Raw genomic sequence first — 24,224 nt, 5'->3', positions numbered from 1 at the left:
CTCCTTTTTCTAAACTGATTTGTGTATTAAGGTGAGACAATTTTTGTACTTTTTTTGTGACTGTGTGTTTGGTTTAGTGGAATCTATATTTGTCATTCACGCCTCATCTTACAATGCTGGGAATGAAAGAGAATTAAAATGATATTTTCAAGGTATGTTGTTGCTCTGCTGGGAAAACACGAAAATGGATAAAACGCCAGTTTACAGAGAAACGTGCCGTTTCTATCACTTAGCGTCATATTATTACGAATATAAGTACTTTTATTAATGTTTTGAAAGCTGTATTAAAAAAGAGAATGATGTAAAATATGTATAAAGTATTGGAAAGACCTATGATAATGTTCTATACTTGAAAGTCTTGATATTTGCTCTTAAATGTTTCTTTTTGGTTTACATCTCTTAGTAGCAAATGCTTTGAAATATACAATTGAGTTTTGTAACAATACTTTTTTGGTTTTTTTTTTTGTTTGTTTGTTTGATCTTGGCCTTGTCTTTATTTCAAATCACTCTTGTTATTTATTTTCTATTGAGCATCATTGAATAAACTCATGCTGAAGTATGATTCTTTTTGGGGAGTGTTTTAGAAAGACAAGGTTTATTGCCAATAACTTAAAAGGGGTGTAAATATATAAGCCACATGTTTAACACAAAGATAGTTGTATTGATGTCAGGCAAGTGCCTATTGTTTTGGATGATTGGAGGATTTAGGCGGGTAACACTTTGTTGGCTGTAATCTCCACGATGGTCGCTGCTTCTGATGCTTCGTCCTCCGGCCACAGCTTGTTGCCACACAGCAGGAAAGGCACTGCATACTTGCGGAACTAGAACACATTAGGAGGTAGCGTGAGCAGAGCTGACAACTACTCCGGAATTTCAGGAGTGCAAATCGGGACAAGTTCCCTAAACTCAGGAAATTCCCCCAAAAAATGTCACTTAATATTTTTTTTTGAAGCATCCATTTCTGAAAACCAAATATCAAATTGCCAATTTAAAAGCCTCAAAATTCACACCATCGCTATGCCTTCCGCCATCTTGATTCAACTGCACTTTTTTTAACTAGGTCTATAATGTCTTGTGTGTCTTATGTCTGTCTTGCTACTGCAACCAAGAAATTTCCAGAATACGGGATGAAATAAGTTCTAATCTAACCTAAACCGGAAGAATTCGGTTATACGAGTGTATTGTGAATCATCTGAGTTGCAAGTTTGGACGAATTATTCTTCTCGTGTGACTTCCGCATGGCAATCGTCTACAAAAGGACCAACAATCGCACATTGCGCAACATGCAAGTGCGACTTCAGCATGATACATGTTGGAATTACTGACTGTAAAACGCACGTAGAAGGACCCATACTTATTTTCATTATACTGTACTTTTTCAATAGTTTGCAAAACCACAATATTTCAATGAATGTAAAAACTTGATCATAACAGATTGATTTAAATTGTCCTACGCTTATTATTATTTTTTTTTTACATTTTATATGGATTATGCGTGAATCGCATTCACTCCGGAAATACTCCGGAAATGGGACAAGGGTACTCCTGAAATGGGGTCATTGATAAGATTTTGCGTATGATTCATGCATTCATGTGTAAAATACATACAGTATAAAAGAAATAAATTACAATTCAAAGGCATTTTAAATTGAAAACAAAGAATTTCGTCTTGGTGAAAGCGCTGGAAAAATATGGGCCATTTATGATTGTCTAAAGAAGGGGTGTCAAAGCAATTTTTTCAAAGGGCCAAGAGGGTCCGACATTTTGTTTCAACTAATACTACTGAGCAGACAGTTTGACCAAATGAATGATTTTTTTTTTTTTCAGAAACAAGCAGCACCTGATTGCAATGAACAGATTACACTTGCAGAAAATCTGATTGGTCAAAATGTTTGAGTTTGAATACTTCATAAAGGGACGATACATTTTAAGGAACATAGCATATTCACTCACCCACTGGTGGTTCTTTAAGAATTGAAAGCCCAATTAGCGGGTGTATGGGCCCAGCTAATGGACATTTAGGCTCGGTTATCTGAGGTGTAGATGGTGGTTTCTGTCGCTGCTTTTTCAGTTTAGTCAAACGGCCCGCTCTACAGCCTCGCCTACGCGTCTTATCCCGACGCCACCTTTTTCTCAAGACGGACTCGATCGATGGAGTTCCCGGCGATCTCGCTATCTCCTCCGGTATGTTGTGCGTGCGATGGAAGTCGCTAGAAACCGTAGTTTCCTGCCGGAGTCCGATTTTTAATAAGTCCATACGGTTATATCTGATGCGAAAGTCTGGCTTTGAGGAAGAATTTGGAAAAATAGTGGAAAAGTAGGAAGAGCTTGAAACTGGTGCATCCATATGCTTTGCCATCTTGAATTTCAATGTGTCCTTGGCCCACCCAATTGGCTCTTTATGTTTGATCCCAGTGCTTTGGAGTAACATCAAAGATGATGTCATACATAGATACACTTAGGGGTGTATGAAAAAATGATATATTCTTGTTTAACAAAGGAATTTTGAAGTATTTCAAGTTGCATGCTCTAATTTTTCTGAGGGAAATCAAGCTTGGGCACCTGATTTTTTTTAAATGTAATTCAATCTTTGTGATTGATTACATTTTATACTATATATATTTAAACAAATACATTCATTTCATCCTCCCAAGGATCGCTGTGGGTGCTGGAGCCAATCCCTAGGCAACTATAGGCATCAGCGTGGGGGGACACCCTGAATTTGTGGCCAGAGGCCAGTCTGCTAACCACTTGTCCACCGAGTCGCTCTGAACGAATACATAACTAAAATAGATAAGGTCACGTAAAAATAATGTTTTAATGGCCAGCCAATTGCTTTGTTTCCCTTTCATTTTTTAAATTTATTTTTTATCCATTCCTGTTTTCAATTATTTTTATTGGTTCAATATTTGTTGAAATTTCAAATTTGTTTTGAATCGTTTTAATATTTTTTTATTTCTTTTCAGTTTTAATTTATCTTTATTATTGTTCAATAAATTTCAATATTTCAGTAAGTATTGAAATACATTTAAAAAATTAAAAATATATAAACAAGACAATCCAAATATTTGCAATAATTACATGTTGAAAGACTAAAATTTTAATGACACATTATGTATTTCATTCGTCAATTTTGGAACTCCTGGTTCTCTATAAGGCCTTTCAGAATTAATACATATGTTTACATTTGTTCCAATCGAATCCTGTATTTTCACCATTTGACCACTAGATGTCAGAAAGGATTAGTTAAGAAAAGCCGTTGATAAGCGTATTTTTGAATACTAACCTGTGTGTTGCAGTAGATGTAAATAATGGGGTTGTATACGGTACTGCTCTTCGCCAAGTAAACAGGCATTGTTGCCACCAGTGGGTTAATCTCCACTTGCGGATTGTAGACCACTATCATGGACAGGCTGGCATAAGGCAGCCAGTTTAGCATGAAGGTCAGGACCATGACGATGACCATGGCGGCCACCTTCATCTCCGCTTTAGCTGCTGCACCGCCCTCCACGCAGGCCATCTTCGACACCTGGGGTACATCATACACGGTTTTTACCTTTGCATCATGCACTTCATTAATTTTCCCAACCGCCTATCCTCACAAGGGTTGTGGGGGTGCTGGAGCCCATCCCAGTCGACTATGGGCCCGCAAGGCATTAGCAGACGGACCACCATACACGCTCGCACTCATACCTAGGGACAATTGAATTTAGAGTCTTCAACCAGACAGGAGTACCCAGAGAAAACCCATGAAAGCCCAGGGAGAACATGCAAACTCCACACAATGAGGACTGACATGGGATCGACCCCTTGACCCCAGCACTGTGAGACCGACGTACTAACCAATTGTCCATCATGCAGTTTCTTGAACAAAATTATTAACTTATTAAATTATTAACTTATTTATGTCCAAAATGTCTTTTTCTGTGTCTGTATTCTCACCCTCTTGCTACTGTGACAATGAAATTTCTCAAATACGGGATGAATAAAGTTATCTCATCTAAATAAATAAATGTGATTCTTCGCTTCAATTTAACCTTGGGGAATAAAGTCACAATATTAACTACATCTGAAATATTATAAACATAAAATTAGTACAGCACTGTTTTTTTAACGGCGGAAAAGAAATACATGGTTCACTGCCAAAAACATGTAATAATTTTAAACGAAAATATTTTGCTCATTCATAAAGCTAGGTTGATAAATGTTAAAATTTGAATTGTGTCAGAAATTGTATTAATTCAAATGTGATTTTTTTTTTATTTGGCAATTTTGTGAACAATTAATTAGCCTAGTTTGATTTCCTTTTACCCCCAAAGTCCCGTTTCCAAGAAAATTAAACAAAGTTGTAGTTACTAGTAATACCTTGAATATGCATAAAAGTTCAAATCAGAAATACAGCATCAGCACTGCAGATGCCGCCTCAAATTAGTGATCTCAAAAATACAAATACTGTGACCCTATTTGCTGTAACTACATAAAAGATTAGATTAGATTAGATAACTTTATTCATCCCGTATTCGGGAAATTTCATTGTCACAGTAGCAAGAGGGTGAGAGTACAGACACAGGAAAAGACATCTTAGACCACATGTGTCAAAGTGGCGGCCCGGGGGCCAAATCTGGCCCACCGCATCATTTTGTGTGGCCCGGGAAAGTAAATCATGAGTGCTGACTTTCTGTTTTAGGATCAAATTAAAATGAAAAGTATAGATGTATATTAAATTTCCTGATTTTCCCCCTTTTAAATCAATAATTGTAATTTTTTAATCAACTTTTTCTGTGTTTTCAGTACAAAAATAATTTTGTAAACTCTAAAAATATATTTTAAAAAAGCTAAAATAAACATTGTTTTAGATACTATAAAAAACTGAATATTCAGGGTTTTTAATCCAGTTCTTTTAATCCATTTATTTTAAAAAATCTAAATATTATATCTAAAATGGTCCGGCGCACGTGAATTCGAGTTCATGTTAAAGCGGCCCGCGAACCAACCCGAGTCTGACACCCCTGTTTTAGACGTAAATAAATAGGTAATAAATAAGTAAATAAATAAATATATATGAATATGTGTATATATATAAATAAATAAATAAATATATAAATAAATTAAGCGTGTTGCTGATATATATATATATACATATACATACATACAAGGTCCATTAATAAAAACCGCTATCAGTACGTATTATTAATGCACTTCTACAGCATCATAGCAAAAATATGTGCCCCCTGACAAATATATAACCAACACACGCACTTGCGTGAAAGCCCACCTGGTGTAACGTCCACAGTAATTTAGTGTAGGACATCAAGATGACTGCAAAGGGAAGAGCGAAGCACAAGGCGAAATAGCAAAGGATGTAGGACACAACGTGAGGTTCTCGGCTGTGCCAGTCCGGCGCGCAGGACGTCCCGACGCCTTCCAGCTCGTACCTGCCCCATCCCAGAAGGGGGGGCACGTTCCATGTCAGGGACCACAGCCAGGACAAGGCGATACCCCTTAGCGCGTGCTTCTTTTGAAAGGTCAACTGCCCCAAAGGTTTACATATGACAAACATCCTTTCCACGGCGATCAGGGCAACCGTGCACAGCGATGTAATGCCTGGAAAAGTAGGAAGACATAAGAACTCCGGTGTTTAAAAGTCACTCGCATTACTGCCTTGGCTCACCAAACAAGGACACGGCAAAGCCCTCCATCACACAGCCTGTTCTTCCCAGGGAGAAGTACCCCTGGGCGTTGTTGACTACAGACAGAAGTCCTCCGGTCATGGCCGTGCCCAGGTCTGCCACAGCCATGTTCACCAGAGCGTAGTTGAGCGGCTGCCTCAGCTGCTTGTGCATGAGGGACACAATGATCACTGTAGCGTTGAGCAAGATAGCCGGCCCGGTGAAAAGGGCCATCGCCACGGAGAGCAGGATGAAGCCAGTGCGTGACAGCGGGGGGTCCCCGTGCGGGCCCAAGTAGTAGGAGGAATTTGGGGTAACAAAGGAATGCTGCATAGCTGCAGAGCTACAGAAACCGATAAGAGAACTTGAAGAGGAGTGCTGAGATTACATGCCTTGAGTCTGACCAAATCCTCAGGAACTGGATTTAACAAAGATTAAGCCACCCCTGACAAATGATCATCCGTGAACCTTTCGCGTTATTAAGCACTCAGACAAGATGACCCCTCCACGGGAATCCTCTCACTAAGCAGGTGTGATTCCTGAGCCACCACAACACTCCGAAGTCAAGCAATTATGTTGAAGACGCAGTATTTATTTACACACTATGGAATCACCTATAACTTGTTTTGGTGTATTGGCCGGGGGTTATTTATCTGTCAAAGGCCAGTGCTCATAGCTAAATAGATCATCTGTTTTAGGCTAGAACCTTTCAAAGAATGATAGCTCTTGATAGTATTGTATTTTCTAGTTTTAAAATGATATACAGTATAATAGTACAGTATTTTTATCCAGCATCCTAATCAATAATCCCACTTCGACATGCATGCTTCTATTGCTTTTATACTTAATAAAATAAGGATATCGACACCATAGTTTCATCAACAGTAAAATATATCTAAAATATGTGCATGACACAGGAGCCCGTGTGTTCAAGAAAATTAGTGAGTAGGTGATAGGAACCATACAGTATACCGACAGTTGACCGAAACACATGAACATATCTCATCTCATTTTCTGAACCGTTTTATCCTCAGTAGGGTTGCGGGGGGTGCTGGAGCCTATCCCAGCTGACTCCGGGCCAGAGGCTGGGGACACCTTGAATCGGTGGCCAGCCAATCGCAGGGCACAAGGAGACACACAACCATTCACACTCACACTCATACCTAGGGGCAATTTAGAGTGTCCATTCAGCCTACCATGCATATCTTTTGAATGTGGGAGGAAACTGGAGTACCCGGAGAAAACCCATGCAGGCCCGGGAGAACATGCAAACTCCACACAGGTGGACTGACCTGGATTTGAACCCAGGAGCCCCACTGTGAGGCAGACACCCTAACCACTCATCCACCAAATTGATGACAGTGTTTTCTTTTTCTTTTTTAATTTGGTACTTTAATTTCATTGTACCTGACAATGAAAAAATTCTGTTCTACTTCTACAGGACGACTATAAACCAAGTCCTCCACCCTTCCTATCATTCCATTGCGAAATAGTGATGTTAAGCCCCCAGGATTTAACACACACAGGTGCCCCATGTTTAACCTTCTAAGAGGGTTATGTTCAATCAAGTCAAGACAGAGATTACAACTGTTTGGGTTAAGAGTTCACTGACATGTGACGTAAAATCATGAGGGAACCTCAAATTGTCATTTACTGCATTGTAACAAACAGTAAGTTTACTAACATTTTAAATCGAATTGATGTTAGGTGTTCTGCTGTGTGACTGAAAAACAGTCAAGCCCAGTTGTTGGCTTTCAATTTCGTACAGTTCCGACAAATTGCCCTTTTGCGTCACCGTTGGTTTATTTAGTTTTTGTTTTTTTTTAGCTTTTACAAAGGATCAAAAGCCTGAAAAGAATTTGCTCAAGGACACATGGGCCACTCTGAGTTAAGGACTAGCTTCAGTTTCATGGCAGCGAACTGCTTTATTGGACACTTAATTAAAGCATTGGAGCAGTCAGCATTGTGAGGTCACAACGATCCGAGCGCCTTATCGCCGCATTCCAGACAGTTCGGGGCTCCTCACAACTTTGATGTACGACGCAATTACTAAACTAATAAAAGCTTCAGGTTGAAACACTACTGCTTGTAGTGGTTGTGCCAGTTGCGGTTGTGGTCACTGGTCACGTTCCAAAAAATTGGATGCTATTCACGCTTGAGAATATGCACAAGTTTGCAGTCCCAATTCTGGGAGTGAAGAAATACATAAGGAGGCTGAGTGGGTTGGTTTTGTGTCTTTTTGTTATTCTACATAAACATTTCATAATACAGTGGTACCTCGAGATACGAGCTTAATTCGTTCCGGGACTGAGCTCGTATGTCGACTTACTCGTAACTCAAACGAACGTTTCCCATAGAAATGAACTAAAAACAAATTAATTTGTTCCAACCCTCTGAAAAAACACCCAAAACAGGATATTGGATTGGAAAAACATTTGTATTTGTTCTAATTCGCCATCTATTAACAAAGTAGCAAATAACTAGTGGTTTAATAGTACTAAAATGTGTTTAGTAATACTAAAATAGCCATCAGGACTCTCAACTTTCGGTAGCACGACACACAATCCCTTCTGTGTAATAACTTCGGGGTGAGGTAACATGAAGGATGTTGGGTGGTGATCTGCCTCCTACTGGCTGACTGAAGGTAAGTGAGGAGACAGTGGGAGGTAAGTGATCAGTTTTTTTCTTTGTTGGCATCTGCGAGGCAAACTTTTTCTGCAGTCGCTGGGATTTGGTTGTGCCGACAAGTCTGAAATTGTCACTTATTTGGGCCTTTTGCCGGGTAAGCGCACCTTGTGGAGAAGCACTACCAATTTCGTCATACGCAGTTATCTGGGTATGATGACAATTAGGCTTTTGTCGAGTCAATGATGATGACAAAGCCTATGTCTGATTATTATTATTATTATTAAAATTTGATGGATTTCGCGGAGGGGAGAGAGAGAGGAGGGGAAGAGGGGGACTTTTTGCACGGCAACGCGCTCGTAACATAACAGAAACAAATTTAAATGAACTTGGATTACGATGCAGACACACTCAAAAATAAATTTAATCTAACCTTACACCAAACTTAATTCTAATTTTGTTTTAAATTTTGATGCCTTTCTTCTCCCGGGTCGGCTCTATTTGCCCCGCCTCCACCCTGACTTTCAGAAGCAACCTATTGAGGGTTGTTTGCTTTTTTATTCCCTTCAAAATATTCCAAAAATTATGCACACAAATGTCCTCACAATAGGATAACGCACGACCACTTGCCAACTTGCCCGGGAAGTAGTACTCCTCTCGTCTTAGGGACGGGAAGAAAAAAAATGCAACACTCCGCCCAGTGCTCGTAAAAAAAAAAAAAAATCAGACTTAGGCTTGTCATCATCATTGACTAGACCAAAGCCTAATTGTCATCATACCCAAATAGCATAATGAAAATAAGGTGCTTCTTAGAGTAGCATTTGCGTCATTACACGAGGGAGTTGCAACTAGAGAGACATTACACAAGGGAGTTGTGACCAGAAAGACAGTGCCCATGATGTTCTTATGAGCAGCCTCTCGCGTCCACTGTATGCTCGTATATCAAAATGTGTCTCGTATCTCAAGATAAATATTTGCCCGAAATTTTACTCGTATCTCAAATTGCTCGTATGTCGGGGCACTCGTATGTCGAGGTACCACTGTAATTATGCTATTCTAAGAAGCACCTTATTTTCATTATGCTATTCTAAGAAGCACCTTATTTTCATTATGCTATTCTAAGAAGCACCTTATTTTCATTATGCTATTCTAAGAAGCACCTTATATTCATTATGCTATTCTAAGAAGCACCTTATATTCATTATGCTATTCTAAGAAGCACCTTATTTTCATTATGCTATTCTAAGAAGCACCTTATTTTCATTATGCTATTCTAAGAAGCTTCCCTTAAGAACCTTCCTTACATCGCACTTAAATCGCTACAGTCCAGTTTCTCCAATCCACCCGTAGCTTTTAATGATAAAAGGATAGTCTTTTCTATCATGATTTTGAACACATAGAGAGTCCATAAACAGGAACAACTTCTGGCCTTTTCATCCTGGATGCTTTTACCATTTACTCTGTGTGGATGGATCATTTAATGGGAATCAATCCCTTGCTTTGACTGCAGTTTGGTTTTGCACACCAATAATTTCATAGCCCACCCTGTTTTGCGTACTTGTCCCCTTGAATACTCTTCCTCAGACTATTCTCTTATTGGAAAATTGAGTCGTAATTTAAGGGTTCCGTTTGGTTGTCCAAATAAGAAAAGCAGACTGCAAGGAGAAATAGTTGCTTTGTCACTGGCTTACATTAAATTGCGTCACATTACTGCAATAAGGTGCAGCATTTGCTCCAGCATAAAAGAGAACAATTCCGTTTTTCACATGTAAGCATTTAATCTTTTTTAAAAAGTGCTGTTTTACACTGAAATAGAATAAAAGTATTAATTGCATAAGCCATTGTTTCTCAAATAATTTTCTGTTGCCCCCCACCAGGAAAAATTAAACATATCTGCCTCACACGGAGAACATGCAAACTCCACACAGGTGGACTGACCTGGTTTCAAACCCAGGACCCCAGAGCTGTGAGGCCGACGTGTTAACCACTCAAGCCACTGGGCCGCCTTGTCTCGGTCGGTATATGGAAAAAAATTAAGTTAATAAAAGGCAAAGTCTCAAAAATTCAAACATCCTCTGAAATGTAAATATACTTGTAGCAGAATGTATTTTATTTTGAAATAGGTGTGATAGAGTTGCTCTCTCACTGGCTATTTCCCAACACATTGCTGGCCTCTCATTGGTTAGGAGGGAGCAACGCCTCCATGTTGGATCGTCACGAAGCTCTAAAACGCTGTTTCATGAGTTTTTCCGAGTGTGCTAAATACAACTTTATTCTTTCTTTTTCATCCTGGGTCCCCAAAAAGTTTTTTTCTGGTGCGAGTGAAAAGAAGAAGCGGCCTTTTTTTAAGTGTTCAGAAGTCGAGCTGCCGCCCGGTTATAAAAAGTTGTCAAAGGCAAATGTCATGAATCGATATTTCACCAAATGTAACATAATTTTAATTTGTGTGTTTAGCTTTGTGTGTATGTACATATGTTTTCTAAATCTGCCAAATATTTGTCGCCCCCTAACTGATCACCAACTTCACTTCAGTATGCAGTCACCCTTGGAAAATATTTTTGCATTTCTTATTTGTGTTAATGCCTCCTTTTTTGTCATTCTCACATATTTCATACAAAATAAGTGTACTTTGTCACTTTTAAAGGGTTTGGGTAGGATTGGTGACCTTGGAACAGATTATCTATCTCTCTCCCTCTCTCTCTCTCTCATTCTCTCTTTCTCTCATTCTGTTTCTATCCCTCTCTCGCCCTCTCATTCTCCCTCTCTATCGTTTTTCTCTCTCTATCTCTCCCTCTTTCTCTCATTCTGTCTCTCTCTATCTCTCTCCCTCTTTCTCTCATTCTGTCTCTCTCTATCTCTCTCCCTCTCTATCATTCTTTTCTCTTTTTCTTTCTCCCATTCCACCTCTTTCTCATCCTAATTCTCATCCTCATTCTCATTGTCATTCTCTCTCTCTATTTCTCTCTCTCTGTTTCTCATATTCCGTTTCTCTCCCTCTCTCATTCCGCCTCTCTATGTCTCTCTCCTTCTCATCCTCTCTCTTTCTTTCTCCCTCTCTATCATTTTTTCTCTCTCTCCCTCTTTCTCTATCTCTTTCATTCTCATTTCTCTCTCTCTCATTCCCTCTCTACCCCTCTTTCTCACATTCCGTTTCTCTCCCTCTCTCATTCTGTCTCTCTCCCTCTCTCATTCTCTCTCTCCCTTTCTCCCCCTCTTTTTTTTCTCTTTCTCTCCCTCTCTCCCCCTCTTTTTTTCTCTTTCTCTCCCTCTCTCATTCTGTCTCTCTCTCCCACCCTCATTCTCTCTCTCCCCTCCCCCTATTTTTTCTCTTTCTCTCCCTCTTTCTCATTCTGTCTCTCTCTCTCCCGCTCTCTCATTCCGTCTCTCTCTATCTCTCTCTCCCCCACTCTCATTCTCTCTCTCCTGCTCTGTCTGTTTCTCTCTCCCTCTCCCTCTCCCTCTCTATCATTTTTCTTTCTCTCATTCCGCCTCTCTCTCTCTATCTCTATCGCTCTCCCTCTCTATCATTTTTCTTTCTCTCTCCCTCTTTCTCTCATTCCGTCTCTCTCTCCCTCCCTCCCTCTCTATCGCTCTCTTTTTTACTCTCCCTCTCTATCATTTTTCTTTCTCTCTCCCTCTTTCTCTCATTCCGTCTCTCTCTCCCTCCCTCTCTATCGCTCTCTTTTTTTCTCTCCCTCTCTATCATTTCTCTTTCTCTCTCCCTCTTTCTCTCATTCCGTCTCTCTCTCCCTCTCTCTCTATCTCTCTCATTCTCACCCCCCCCCCCCCCCTCCCTCTCTCGCTCTCTCCCCCTCTCCCTCCCTCTCTCTCTCTCTCTCTCTCTCTCTCTCTCTCACGGAGAATGGCGTGGAGGACCTCGTCTATCACAGAAGGATAACGTAACCCCAAGAAGAAGAAGAAGAAGTCTATCCAGGAGTCCCGCGGTCCCCCTCGCCGACACATTCGGATCATGGTGCATCTTGAGCGCACATGTCGCCTCCTCAGCCTGCCGCTGTGCATCTTAGCCGGGGTCAGCGTGCTACTATTGGAAGCGGCGGCATCCCAGCAGGGGATCCCTCTGTCCGTGTGAGTGACGAGCGATTGTGACGGGAGAGACTCAACAAATGCACTACACGTCCGGTATATAGTATACTGTTGTGAGAGTATTTTGTCAACACGTATCTCCATTGATTAATGTACGGGCCGCATTGATATAAATTAGAGGAAAAAAGAGTCGCCTTTAGATATTGTTTTAAATACATTTTTCTTTCATTTCTGACTATTTTACATGCTAAAATATATTGGCAACCCATGACGGCAAGAGCGTAAATTAAAGAATCGCAACAGTTTTTATTCATGTTTTTAGTTTTAATTTTAGTGACCTGGAAGCGTTTTCTTTTCTATTATTGTTGATAAAATTGAACTCGGAAACGAAAATGAAGTGTTTTTTATTCGTTTTGTTTGCTTTTTTTCTGCTCAAATTGAGGTACGTTGTTCACCTGGATTTAAGGTTTAAATGAACGACTTCTTTTCAATGATTAATTTTCTTCCAAAACGTTTTTATTTTTATGTTCTATCATTCTAAGAATATAATGATGTTAGACATTTAAATCAGTTAAACTCTGTCAAATAGTCAAACATAAGTAGTGTACATTGAATAATAATAAAAAACGAATTCTGCATACTTGGAAAAAAAGTCTTAATAAAATAAATTAAGAAATGTAGTGAACTAAATATACTATACGGCTGGGGTTGCCAAGTCCAGTCCTTGAGAGCCCCTATCCAGTCAGTTGTCTATATTTCCCTCCTCTACCACACCTGAATCAAATGATCAAATCATCAGCAAGCTTGATACTAATCCTGATAATTTGATTCAGGCGTGTTGGTGGAAGGAGATATGGAAAATAGACTGGATAAGGGCTCTCGAGGACCAGACTTTAAAGGAGGACATTTTGTTCTTGATGAAAATGGAAAAAAAGATGACTATCCATATTTTTGTTAAGCATTTGTTTTCACAAAAAAAGGTTAATAACATATTTCAATGCATTATACATGTGTTCTATATTTTGACTTCATTCTTACACATCATTAGCGGAATGAAATCCACATTTTTCAATTTATTTTTCAGCTGGCAGCAGTTGATCAAAAGTGAAATTTCTTACTGGTCCTCTAAAGGCGGCAGTTCCCAAATTTATAGCGCAGACGACATTATCATTCATTTTGACCACCATAGTACAAACTGTATATTTTTCAAAAAGCCTGACGGTCACAATTTTCTGTGTGTTTTTTTTGGATGCAGAAAATATGGCATTTGTAGGTTTTCAATCTGTTTAATAATGCGTTTTTGTGTGAAATTTCTCTTTATTTAGTATGATCATTTCTGTGTTTCAGCGTCAAATTATGGGCATCAGCTTTTGGTGGCGAGATTAAATCAATTTCTGCCAAATATTCTGGATCCCAGCTGCTACAAAAGGTTTGTACCACTTTTCAATATACTACTCTCTTTCGTGGTCATGCTAAGGCACAGTTGGGCATTGTCATGCTGATTTCCATTTCTGATATACTCTCTCACTGTGTGTGTGCGTGTCTGCATGCACTTCATATGGCCCATTAACCACGGCCCTGATTTTGCCCTCCTGTCCTCATCCCTCCCATGAACTCCCTGGAGTCATGAGCCTCAACCTCTTGGATATGAATGTGACAAGGTGGCACACGGAATAACAAAGTGTGGGGTTGAGGCTGATCATGTGTATTAGAGTGGATTGATATGAAGCAGTTATACATTATGAGTGAGTGTCAAACTGGATTTGAACCTGACTTGAGACTTGCGTTGATAGCTATAGAGCAAGGGTGTCGGAGGGTTTGTTCGCAGGTCGCTTTAACGTTAACTTGATTTCAAATGGGCCAGACCATTTTAGATATAATATTTAGATTTTTTTTTTTATAAATGGATTAAAAGAACTGGATTAAAAGCCCTGAATATTCCGTTTTTTTAATAGATCTAAAACAATGTTTATTGTAGCTTTTTTATATATATTTTTAGATTTTACAAAATGATTTTGAACTAAAAACACAGAAAATTGATTAAAAATTACAATTATTGATTTAAAAGGGGGAAAATCAGGAAATTTAATATACATCTATACTCCATTTTAATTTGATCCTAAAACCGAAAGTCGGCACTCATGATTTACTTTCCTGGGCCACACAAAATAATGCGGCGGGCCAGATTTGGCCCCCGGGCCGCCACTTTGACACACGTGCTATAGAGGGAACGGGATGAGATATGAATTTGGTCATGGCCTAAACATTACTTTTTTAAATCACACAACTCATTGTTTTGTAGAATACTGATTTATAAAACTAATTTGAACGTGCATAATCACTCCCTTAAATTGTGTTTGACTAAAATAGTTTTACTGGGACACTGGTCTTCTCTGCTAGCGCTTCACGAGTTGTTAATCAAAGGGCTTACTTCTGTTATCTATAGACAGCACTGTGAAGTACACTTAAGTATTTCTACACTATCGTGACTGTTTAATTCTCACGCAGAGGTGTGCCCAAGGCTATAATAAATGAATTAAAGTTTTATGAATGAAACCATTATTCCACAATTTCTGTTTGAGTTTGCAATTGAAGATAACCGACGTAACCTTTATTTCTTCAAAGTGAGGGGATGTGAAAAGAATACTAGTCCAAAATATTTTGTGCTTCAAAACCCCTTTTTGTAGCACTTGATGCAAAATGTGTTTCATTTCTGAGATCTTGTTTTTTTCTATTACACTTTCACTCTTTCAAGGAACGTGGTCACTACAATGGACAGTTATTCAAAGTTGACATTTTTAATCCTTTTATTGGACGAATAGCTACTTTTTGGAAAACTGAAATATCAGCAATTGTCGTTGGATTTTTGCTATTGGCTGGCCATCAATTCGGGGTGTACCATGCGTGGTGCCCATAGTTGGCTGGGATAGGCTCCAGCACCCCCACGATCCTTGTAAGGTGAAGCTGTAACGAAATTGAATAAATGGATGTAATTTTTTTTAATTATTAAGTATTCTTGTATTTTTATGTTATTTCTTATTATAAAAAGCATGTGTGGATGAAAACAATGTTAAAAAAGTTAAATCAATGAAATGCACACTATTTGCAACTCCAAGTAATAGTGTAAAGTTCATTTTAATTTTTCTTAATGTTTAAATTTTGCATCCAATTGATGGCGGTTGACATCTAATTGTTTTATCATGTGAAGATTAGCTTCAAATGCTCATGTTTCAGTTGAGTTAAATTGGTGTGTAAGAGTTAAAAATAATAATAATTTCTGCATAAAAAGTTTAGAGTAAATGATATAGACTTTTGACTAACAATAATATCATGGTGGCTGGCTGTGATTTATTCAACTGCACAATATTGAAATTTATCTGAACATCAGAAGAAGAAAAAAAAAATTCAAACATAGTTAATGTAACTGTCAATGCAGAAAATGTCATTTTGTAGTAACGCAGGGTTTCATGTAATAATTCTTAGTTTTATAACTCATTTTTTCAGGAACTGTGGGCTATCACAGCTCCACGTCCAGGCAGCAATTCCAGCTCCGATGCCGCCTCCTCTTCCACCAAAGGCAGCAGCAGAATTAATTCTCGATTCTCCGTCGCATGTCCCGGAGGGTGGGAGGAAGGCGGGACCACCAGATTAAATCCACGGCGATATGGTGAAAGCATCCAGACGGCGTTTCGGAAGCGACTCCAGGCTCAAAACCAGCCTTGTCCTGAGGTGAGGAGCCTGTGAGCCAACAAACGTGCATTTTAAAGGCCTCATATCACAGATTTTTACACATCAAGTAAATGATAGAATCTTGTCAGAGTATTCAAAAATAAGTGATCAAGACTCACAAAGATCCTTAAGTATTAAAATTGTTCGAACAGATTTATGTAACTTTGCCGTCAGGTTTCTTCTTAAACGACACATGAGTGAGGGAGCCAACAGAGGGTGTATGCCGCAACGGAAAAAAAAAGTATGTGGACGAGTTCTTATTAGTTTCATCATGGAAATCAAATTGAAAATAGGTCCTGAAAACATGAGGTTGCACTCTATAAATTCAAACCGCACCATATCACACCCCCATGACTCAGAAAAGGATGGCTACATTTTGGGCTCCATTCACATAGTATGTATTGAATCCTAAATATCTTACATTCATAAGCCTTCGAGTCTACAAACAAACCTGACGATTGAAAATCTAATATTTCATCGTCTGGAAAAAAAAAGGGATTTTAATGGTGCACTTTTGACGATGCTGGCCGAGGAAAAAAAAAGTGGGCTAAACCCTTTGTTTTTGTCCCCATGTAGATGTTAACTACCATATTTTCTCGCATATAAGCCGTATTTGTAACTAAAATATATGATGACTGAATCAAGGGTACGGCTTATATGCGCACAAGACTTACAGCGTTGCTATCCTCTTTTTCATCAGTAGATGTCCACAAATTAACACTTACTATTTGTTGGTTATTTTCTATTTTGTAGAAAGAAAACAACCATTACTGGATGAATTACTAACTTCCTTGTGATATTGACCCTAATAATGTGCTTTTGATTCATACAATAGTATCTCAAAAATACCATCTGTGATAATTTTTCTTAAGATTTTCCCTTCAAAGTAACACATTTGTACTCCCTATTATGGAAGTGAAAACTGTGAATCGGGGGGTGGCTTATACGTGAGAAATTGTAAAATTCAATGATTTTAAGGCAATTTTAAGGGTGCGGCTTATATGTGAGAAAGTATGGTAGGGCAGCTAGCCAGCATGCTAACTATTGAGCGCCAGTATATTTTACTGCAGTTTAGCTCAAAGAACAACCCAAGTCTTTGCCTACATGTCATTCGCACTTGGTCTTAATGAAAATATTCATATTAAAACAACAGAACAGGCTGCTTACTGCCTGGTCCACTTTCTTGTTCATCCCTCGGTTGGACTTAAAAATATAACGGCTATTATCGGCAAAGTTCGTGCCATTCCAATTGCCTACACATCACGTATCAACAATTTTCCGATAAAACTATCAACTTTTTTTTTTAGATAAAAACAACTAAAACACTGGTTGACACCGTAATGAAACTACACGGAAGAGGATGGGGTGGCCTACAATCGGGAAGTCCCTCCGCAATAGAACTGGCAAATTTTTCAAAAGAGTGAAATGGGATTAAAACTGTTTTATTTTGTGGGTTTTGCTTTTTTCTTTACAAGAAAAAGAGCCACGGGTTGTGGCTCAACAAAGTCCCAACTATTGACTTCAGTAGAGTGCCCTCCCATGTTATATAGGGCCTTTGAGGCATATGTAAATACATTTGCCCTCCAGATTTTGGTAATACACTTTACCCGCACTCCAGCTCATCGAAGCACGTCTAGAGCCAGTCAGCACAAAGCAGCAAGCTGTGAGACAGTGAAAGGGTCGTTTGGTCATTAAGACTGATCATTAGTTGCTTCTGTTGTGACGCAAGCGCTCTCACTAAGAGCTCACAAAAGTGGGCGGGGGGCTGCCATTGTTTTGATCAATAATCGTGACCAGTCCTGATTGTTGATGGATGGCACTATTCTCATCTTGATGCTGGGAGGACTGCGTGCTCGGGCGGAAGGGGGGGTCGCTGGGTGCCGAGGCGAGGAGGACAGGCGTGAAATGAACTGTTCTGCTCCACTGCGAGCCCGCACTCCTCCTTTCACTAGGTAATTTGTCGCCCCGTGTACTGGCGTGTGGGGTTTTGTGTGCGCCTAATCTGCAGTGTATTTGAATGAACTACAAGCGGCTGCGGCTGTGTTTATCTTTTCATAGCCTTACCAAAGGTGTGTGTTTGGGACATGCGTGTGTACCTGTCTGGTGAAGGATTATGTAATGTTATATTCTTCTAAACCGGGGAGAGCGTCCCGTATCAGGGGAGGTCCGGTGCATCCGGCGGAATCAGCATTATTTAGGCTGTCGTTCATTACCCAGAATCGGCCAGCCTTGACACGTTATTATCTTTCTCCTCTGTCCTGACTCATTTCAATTACACTCTTACCATGCGTAGCTTTTTGGACGCAACCCCGCCTTTCCCCAGCCACACAACTTGGCCGTCTCCGTCCAATCAGACAGAAGGAAGCGGCGTGTGAAACTAATGACAGCAAAAAGATAAAGGCCATCAATCATCTTGTGTCTCGCTGTGGGTCTTATCCGCTGTTCATCAGAGGCAGGCTTCCTGCGTCTTGTCAAGGCGCATCTGGAGAACTTTAATCCTTGCTTAGGAATTTCCCAAGATGTATCAGTGAAGAAGAAAGCTATGACATGTTGCGGGTGTAATGATATTCCTTTTTTGTGCTTGACTACCCCAATTGGACGTCTATTTAAGAGAGAGGAGAGAGAGCATGTGGATCTGACTGGCTTTAAATCTGTTTTTGTTGCTGCTTGTTTGTTCTTAGAAATACAAGCCACCGGAAAAAACTGTCAGAGTGGAAGAAATCGATGGTGTGAAGTTGGTAAAAAACCTGGCGTTGAAGATGCAGGAAATGTTCCGCAAAAAAGCAGATGCCACTAGGGTAAGTTTGGTTATTACAGGAAAACACTCAAGTTTCAGTTGTTTGTTTTCAGCTGCTCACTGAGTTACTACGTGTCAAATATTCAAACAGATGAAACCCATTTCTTTAAAGACTTTTTACTCCATCAGAGAAAGATAACAGGTGGTGTCACAAGGGGAGCATCTTTAAATCCTTTTTTATCTGTGAACAGATTTTCAGCGCTTTTCCCCTTTCCCATTCTGGAAGCTATTCATTTCTCATCATGGCGCTGTGAGTCATCATCAAGACGCAATTTTCTTCATTCATTCATTTTCCAAACTGCTTATCCTCACAAGGGTTGTGGGGGTGCTGGGGCCTATCCCAGCTGATTACGGGCACTAGGCGGGAGACACCCTAAATTACTGGCCAGCTAATCACAGGGCACAAGGAGACAGACAACTATAGATGCTCACGCTCATATATAGGGGCAATTTCGAGTGTTCAACGAGCCTAGCATGCATGTCTTTAGAATGTGGGAGGAAGCCGGAGCACCCGGAGAAAACCCACGCAAGCCTGGGGAGAAAATGAAATCTCCACACAGGAAGCTCTGAACCCGGAATCCTCACATTGAGGACTGACCTGGGATCGAACCGTCGACCCCAGAACTCTGCGGCCGACACGCTAACCACTCTACACCGGGCCGCTGTCTGAAAATTATTATTTGAAATTTTCAAATTCAGGGGATAAGCCAAAAAGTCAGTCATCTTTGTTTCAGGCGGCAAGTAAGAGTGAGAGTGGTTACTACATCCGCCTCACAGGTTTGAGATCAAGGGTTCAATCCCTGGAAGTTTCTGACCTAGCAGTATGGTGTTTGTACATTCTCTCTGTGCCTCCCACAAAACTTGCATGCAGGTTGGTTGAACACTAAAAATTCCCCCAGGTATGAGTGTGCCCTACAATTGGTTGGCAAGCAATTTAGGGTGCTGGGCCTGATTTCTCTCTGAGTTTGCGACTCATCTTTCTATCAGTACTCATACTATTTTTATTACTTTATGTTTATGGAGTGTCTTGACATCTTTTAAAATGCGAAATACTGCTTAAGAACCCCAAAACTAGAATTTTTTTTTTACAACTGTCTAAGGATGTTATTTAAGAAAATTTAAATTAAGAAATTTCTGGAGACCCGTTGGCCAAGTGGTTAACACATCGACCTCACAGTTCTGAAATTGAAGGTTCAATCCCTGCGACCCTTTGTGAGGATAAGCCTTACTGAAAATGAATGAATGAAAAAAAAAAGACAATTTCTTCTTGACCTTTCAGAAAGTGCAAATGAATAGTAAATTTGTTTATTGCTAATATTATTATATATTTTTAAATTAGCAATTTTCTACCAGCTTCTGCCCCAACTACAGTTTTACAAATCAACTCGTCTAGGCATGGTTTAAGGAAATATAATGTTGTCATGTATTCCCTACGCGACGACTGATTTGGAAATTGAAATAGTAGATTGATGTCCTGTGTTCACCTTATCAGAGGTCTGAGTTGCAGCAGCCTGACTGCGACCTCTGCACAGATGCTCCTAAGAGGCTGCTGGAACATGATAACATTTATCTCATGATGCCTATTCCCCAATCTCTCCTGTAAATTACGTATACAATACACATGTGGCTTGATATTGGTGAACATGAGGTCAGTTATTTCTGAAAAATGAAATGAATCCAATCAACATTTCGGTCATCATAAAAAAATGCACAGTGTAGTCTGGTTATTAAATTGGTTATAATTTTGTTGCTTTTATCCAACCGCTAACATGTCGGATTTCCCAATGAGGTCAATGGAATTCTCAATTGTGTTAATATAGCAGTTATTTTTGACACACGTGATGGATGTTAATTACCTGCTGGCTGAATTTCCCTGAAAACACAGAGCCAAGCACATTTGTCGAGAGGAGTTATTATAGAGGTGACTGCTGCCCGGCGTGCTGCGTGAAATCCGACGCCCACCTCCCCCCATCAATCACAGCTTCTCGTCTGTTGTGGGGCACTTTTCACACTAAAGGATAAACTGTTTGGGAAATTGGGACCCATATATTACTGGACACCAGCAGCCCAGAGGAAACCCAATGAACAACTGTTATTGTGATGTCAAAATACAGTATTTTTAGGCATTTTAGGTCAATTAGTCAGGTAAAATATCAGTGACAATAAGTGACCAAATAGTTTTTGCGCTTAAAAATAATTGGGAAATTTAAATTAATATGCTAGGATCTGCTAGTTGTTTGTCTTTAAAACAGACATGTATTTACAATGCAAACGCCTTCTAGAAGTGGGCTGCCTATTAAACCAATTGGCTCGGATGTGTCAGGTCTAATTCGCTAATTTGTTTATGTTGTTGTCAAGTCTTTACCCGTTTTTACATTGATTGCTTCGATAGTAAGATACAATAATATCATATGGGAAATTCTTTCCTGCGATTGGCTAGCAACTAGTTCAGGGTGTGCCCCACTTCCTGTCAGTAATTAGCTGGCATAAGATGCAACTTTTGTGATGATAAGAGGTGCAGAAGATGGGTGGATGGATGGGTGGATTGATGGATGGCTGGGTAGATGGATGGGTGTGTTTGTGAGTATGTAGTTGGGCGAGTGGGTTGATGGATGGATGGATGGATGGATGGATGGATGGATGGGTGTGTGGGTGTGTGGGTGGGTATGTTGTTGGGCGGGTGAGTTGATGGATGGATGGATGGATGGATGGACGGACGGACGGACGGGCGGACGGGCGGGCGGTCGCGCAGGTTAGCGGGCGGGCGGGCGGACGGACGGGCGGACGGACGGACGGGCGGACGGACGGACGGACGGGCGGACGGACGGGCGGACGGACGGGTGGACGGACGGGTGGATGGGTAGATGGATGGGTGGATGGGTAGATGGATGGGTGTGTTTGTGAGTATGTAGTTGGGCGGGTGGGTTGATGGATGGATGGATGGATGGATGGGTGTGTGGGTGGGTATGTTGTTGGGCGTGTGAGTTGATGGATGGACGGATGGATGGACGGATGGATGGATGGATGGATGGACGGATGAGTGGATGGATGGACGGATGGGTGGATGGATGGATGGATGGGTAGATGGATGGGTGTGTGGGTGAGTATGTAGTTGGGTGGGTGGGTTGATGGATGGATGGGTGGATGGGTGGGTGTGTGGATGATGGGTGGATGGATAGATGGATGATGGGTGGATGGATAGATGGATGATGGATGGATGGATGGATGGGTGGATGGGTGGATGGGTGGATGGGTGGATGGGTGGATGGATGAATGATGGATGGTTGGTGGATGGATGGAGGAGACTCTCGCACATTAAAATGAGCATGTCTTTGGCAAAATACTTTGTGTATTTTAGAGGTCTATGAGAGGAAAACTCAATTTTAAACATTGTTTCATTTGATTTCTTAAGTTAAATAATACTTGAAAAAAACCTTCATGCATCCAAATTTCAGGTTCCTTTCAAGCTGTCAGGTAACCATTTGAATAAATGTCTATACTTTATTTGTGGGGAAAGAGTGGTTTAAATAATTTGTGCAATTCAAATGCTGCTACGCAGTTTTTAGTGTTTCTATTCCCTTTTCTTCCAAAATATCACCATCGCAAATCTTAATGAAATATCGCAATATGATTTTGAGGCTATATCCCCCACCTCTATACTTTCATTGAATTTCATTTTTTTCTGCCAGTCCCACAATCAATGATTTAATTCATTATTAGGACACTAATACTGTTTTTTTTTCTTTTGCAAAAGTTTAAAACCAAATTGTTTCAACACTTTTAAATCATCCACACAATAGCGTTGATGTGACAATGATGTCATGTTTTTTTCTGGAAGATATTTCATACTTTCCTAGTATATTGATATTGGTTAGTTATCTTATTCGACAACCCTCATCATACAACATTATATCCATCGGTATTTTGACACAAATAAAAAAAAAATCCCGATCAGGTACACTTTCTGAAGTATTTTATTACCCAGTCCTAAGTTTTTTTTCTTTGTGCAGAGGCTGGTGGAGGCTGCCGAAGAGGCCCATCATCAACACACTGATAATCCGGACCTGCAGGTGAGATCTTTTAACACAAAATACCAAAGAGTGAATAATTTGTGTGGAGTGAGTGAGAATACTTATTTGGCCATGAGGCAGATTAGAGTAAGGGACAAGGTAATGGACACTATAAGTCTTTAATTGAGTTGGCTCTGTCCTTGGACGTCAGCTTTGAAACATAATGCATCCTTGTTGAAGGCTGCGGCTACATGACATCACAAGTTATCCGTTTCTTTCAAGGAAGAGAAAGTTCCATGCGTATGGAACAAAACAGATGGCGATTCAGACTGCCAATGCACCAGTTAACGGGTGGAATCAAACACTTTGTAATTTATTTTCTTTTATTTGGTACAGTTGATACAGATCATTGTGTTCAGGACACTATAGTAGCTCCCATTGCGGAATTTCAAGCTGCATTGAGGCTCCTTAGTCTCTGCAGAGGGAATGCAGTATTTTTGTCGTTTATTGGACCCCCGCCTCGCTCACCCTCTTCTTCTCCCACCTCCCCATCTTTTTCTCTCTGTCCAAAGGACAAAGATAAATGAAACTCTTTTTCGGAGCGCCATGTTTCACGTACGTGGCTCCAGATTGGAAACCCACTCGAGCAATCCCAACACTGAAATAACCACAGTACTTTAAAGTTAATAGAACCGTTTACCACATTTGAATATGTTTCATTGGCTTTGTCGCTCGCTTCTTGCCGCTGGGCTTTTCTCAAAGCCAGAACAAGACAAGCAGTTCTGGCATTTGAACGTCTCGCATTGAATAAAATATCACCATGGTATTAAGTGCTTGATATATCGTTCAAAGCTGTACGGGACATTTTTAAATTAATGAACAATTAGTGATTCGATGCTTTTAAACTCGACATTGTCACAACCTTTGATGCATCTGTACTGTTCAATGAGAAACAAATTATTACACATAAAAAAAAAATCTGTGCTCTCATTAGGTGTTAATGCCTAACATATGTTCACAATGCAAAAAAATATCATTCAATTAGTCACGATATTTCAAACAATGAAGTTCTATACCATCGCATCGTCCAATTTCTAACGGTACTTATTTTAAATTTGGATTTTTTTTCATATAGTTTAGAACCATTTTTAGTGGATCTAAAAACTATTTTTACCCGTGAAAGTACAAACGGTTTTGATTGTAGCATACTCCCTTTTTAAAGGATATAAAAATACCAATAAATTATCAATGTGCGATCATGATGTGATGCCATGACATTGGGGCTTGTGGCATCGTTTCAACACCCTTGCTTCTCTGACACCGCTTTATTTTTTCACGGGCCATTTCACT

General features: G+C 40.0%; 2 protein-coding genes across 4 annotated transcripts in view; one reads left to right on the top strand and one right to left on the bottom strand.

Annotated features, from left to right (window-relative positions):
* Positions 1 to 576: 576 nt before the first annotated feature.
* On the bottom strand, positions 577 to 6,061 carry LOC144076205 (parapinopsin-like). Of its 2 annotated transcripts, XM_077603875.1 has the most exons (4): positions 5,672 to 6,061; positions 5,276 to 5,604; positions 3,287 to 3,529; positions 577 to 821 (listed from the first exon to the last, which is right to left on the bottom strand). In XM_077603875.1, the coding sequence occupies exons 1-4, from the start codon at positions 6,000 to 6,002 to the stop codon at positions 705 to 707; spliced, it is 1,020 nt and encodes a 339-aa protein (XP_077460001.1). In that variant the 5' UTR covers positions 6,003 to 6,061; the 3' UTR covers positions 577 to 704. The 2 variants fall into 2 exon arrangements, 1 of the variants encoding a protein (XP_077460001.1); XR_013300759.1 differs by lacking the exons at positions 3,287 to 3,529; positions 5,276 to 5,604; positions 5,672 to 6,061 and adding an exon at positions 1,954 to 2,373.
* A 6,104-nt stretch (positions 6,062 to 12,165) lies between these two features.
* Positions 12,166 to 24,224, top strand: part of cacna2d3 (calcium channel, voltage dependent, alpha2/delta subunit 3) — a 40,269-nt gene continuing 28,210 nt past the window's right edge. For both annotated transcript variants that reach the window (XM_077603512.1, XM_077603511.1), the window contains exons 1-5: positions 12,166 to 12,380; positions 13,686 to 13,767; positions 15,843 to 16,067; positions 18,749 to 18,865; positions 22,875 to 22,934. In XM_077603512.1, coding sequence (XP_077459638.1) covers positions 12,265 to 12,380; positions 13,686 to 13,767; positions 15,843 to 16,067; positions 18,749 to 18,865; positions 22,875 to 22,934 — 600 coding nt within the window. In that variant the 5' untranslated portion in view covers positions 12,166 to 12,264. The remainder of the gene's footprint in view (positions 12,381 to 13,685; positions 13,768 to 15,842; positions 16,068 to 18,748; positions 18,866 to 22,874; positions 22,935 to 24,224) is intronic.

This window comes from Stigmatopora argus, chromosome 6 (genome assembly GCF_051989625.1).
Source record: "Stigmatopora argus isolate UIUO_Sarg chromosome 6, RoL_Sarg_1.0, whole genome shotgun sequence".
Taxonomy (NCBI): Eukaryota; Metazoa; Chordata; class Actinopteri; order Syngnathiformes; family Syngnathidae; genus Stigmatopora; species Stigmatopora argus.
Note: the sequence above shows the minus strand (reverse complement) of the source record. Positions and strands in the feature narration are given on the sequence as shown.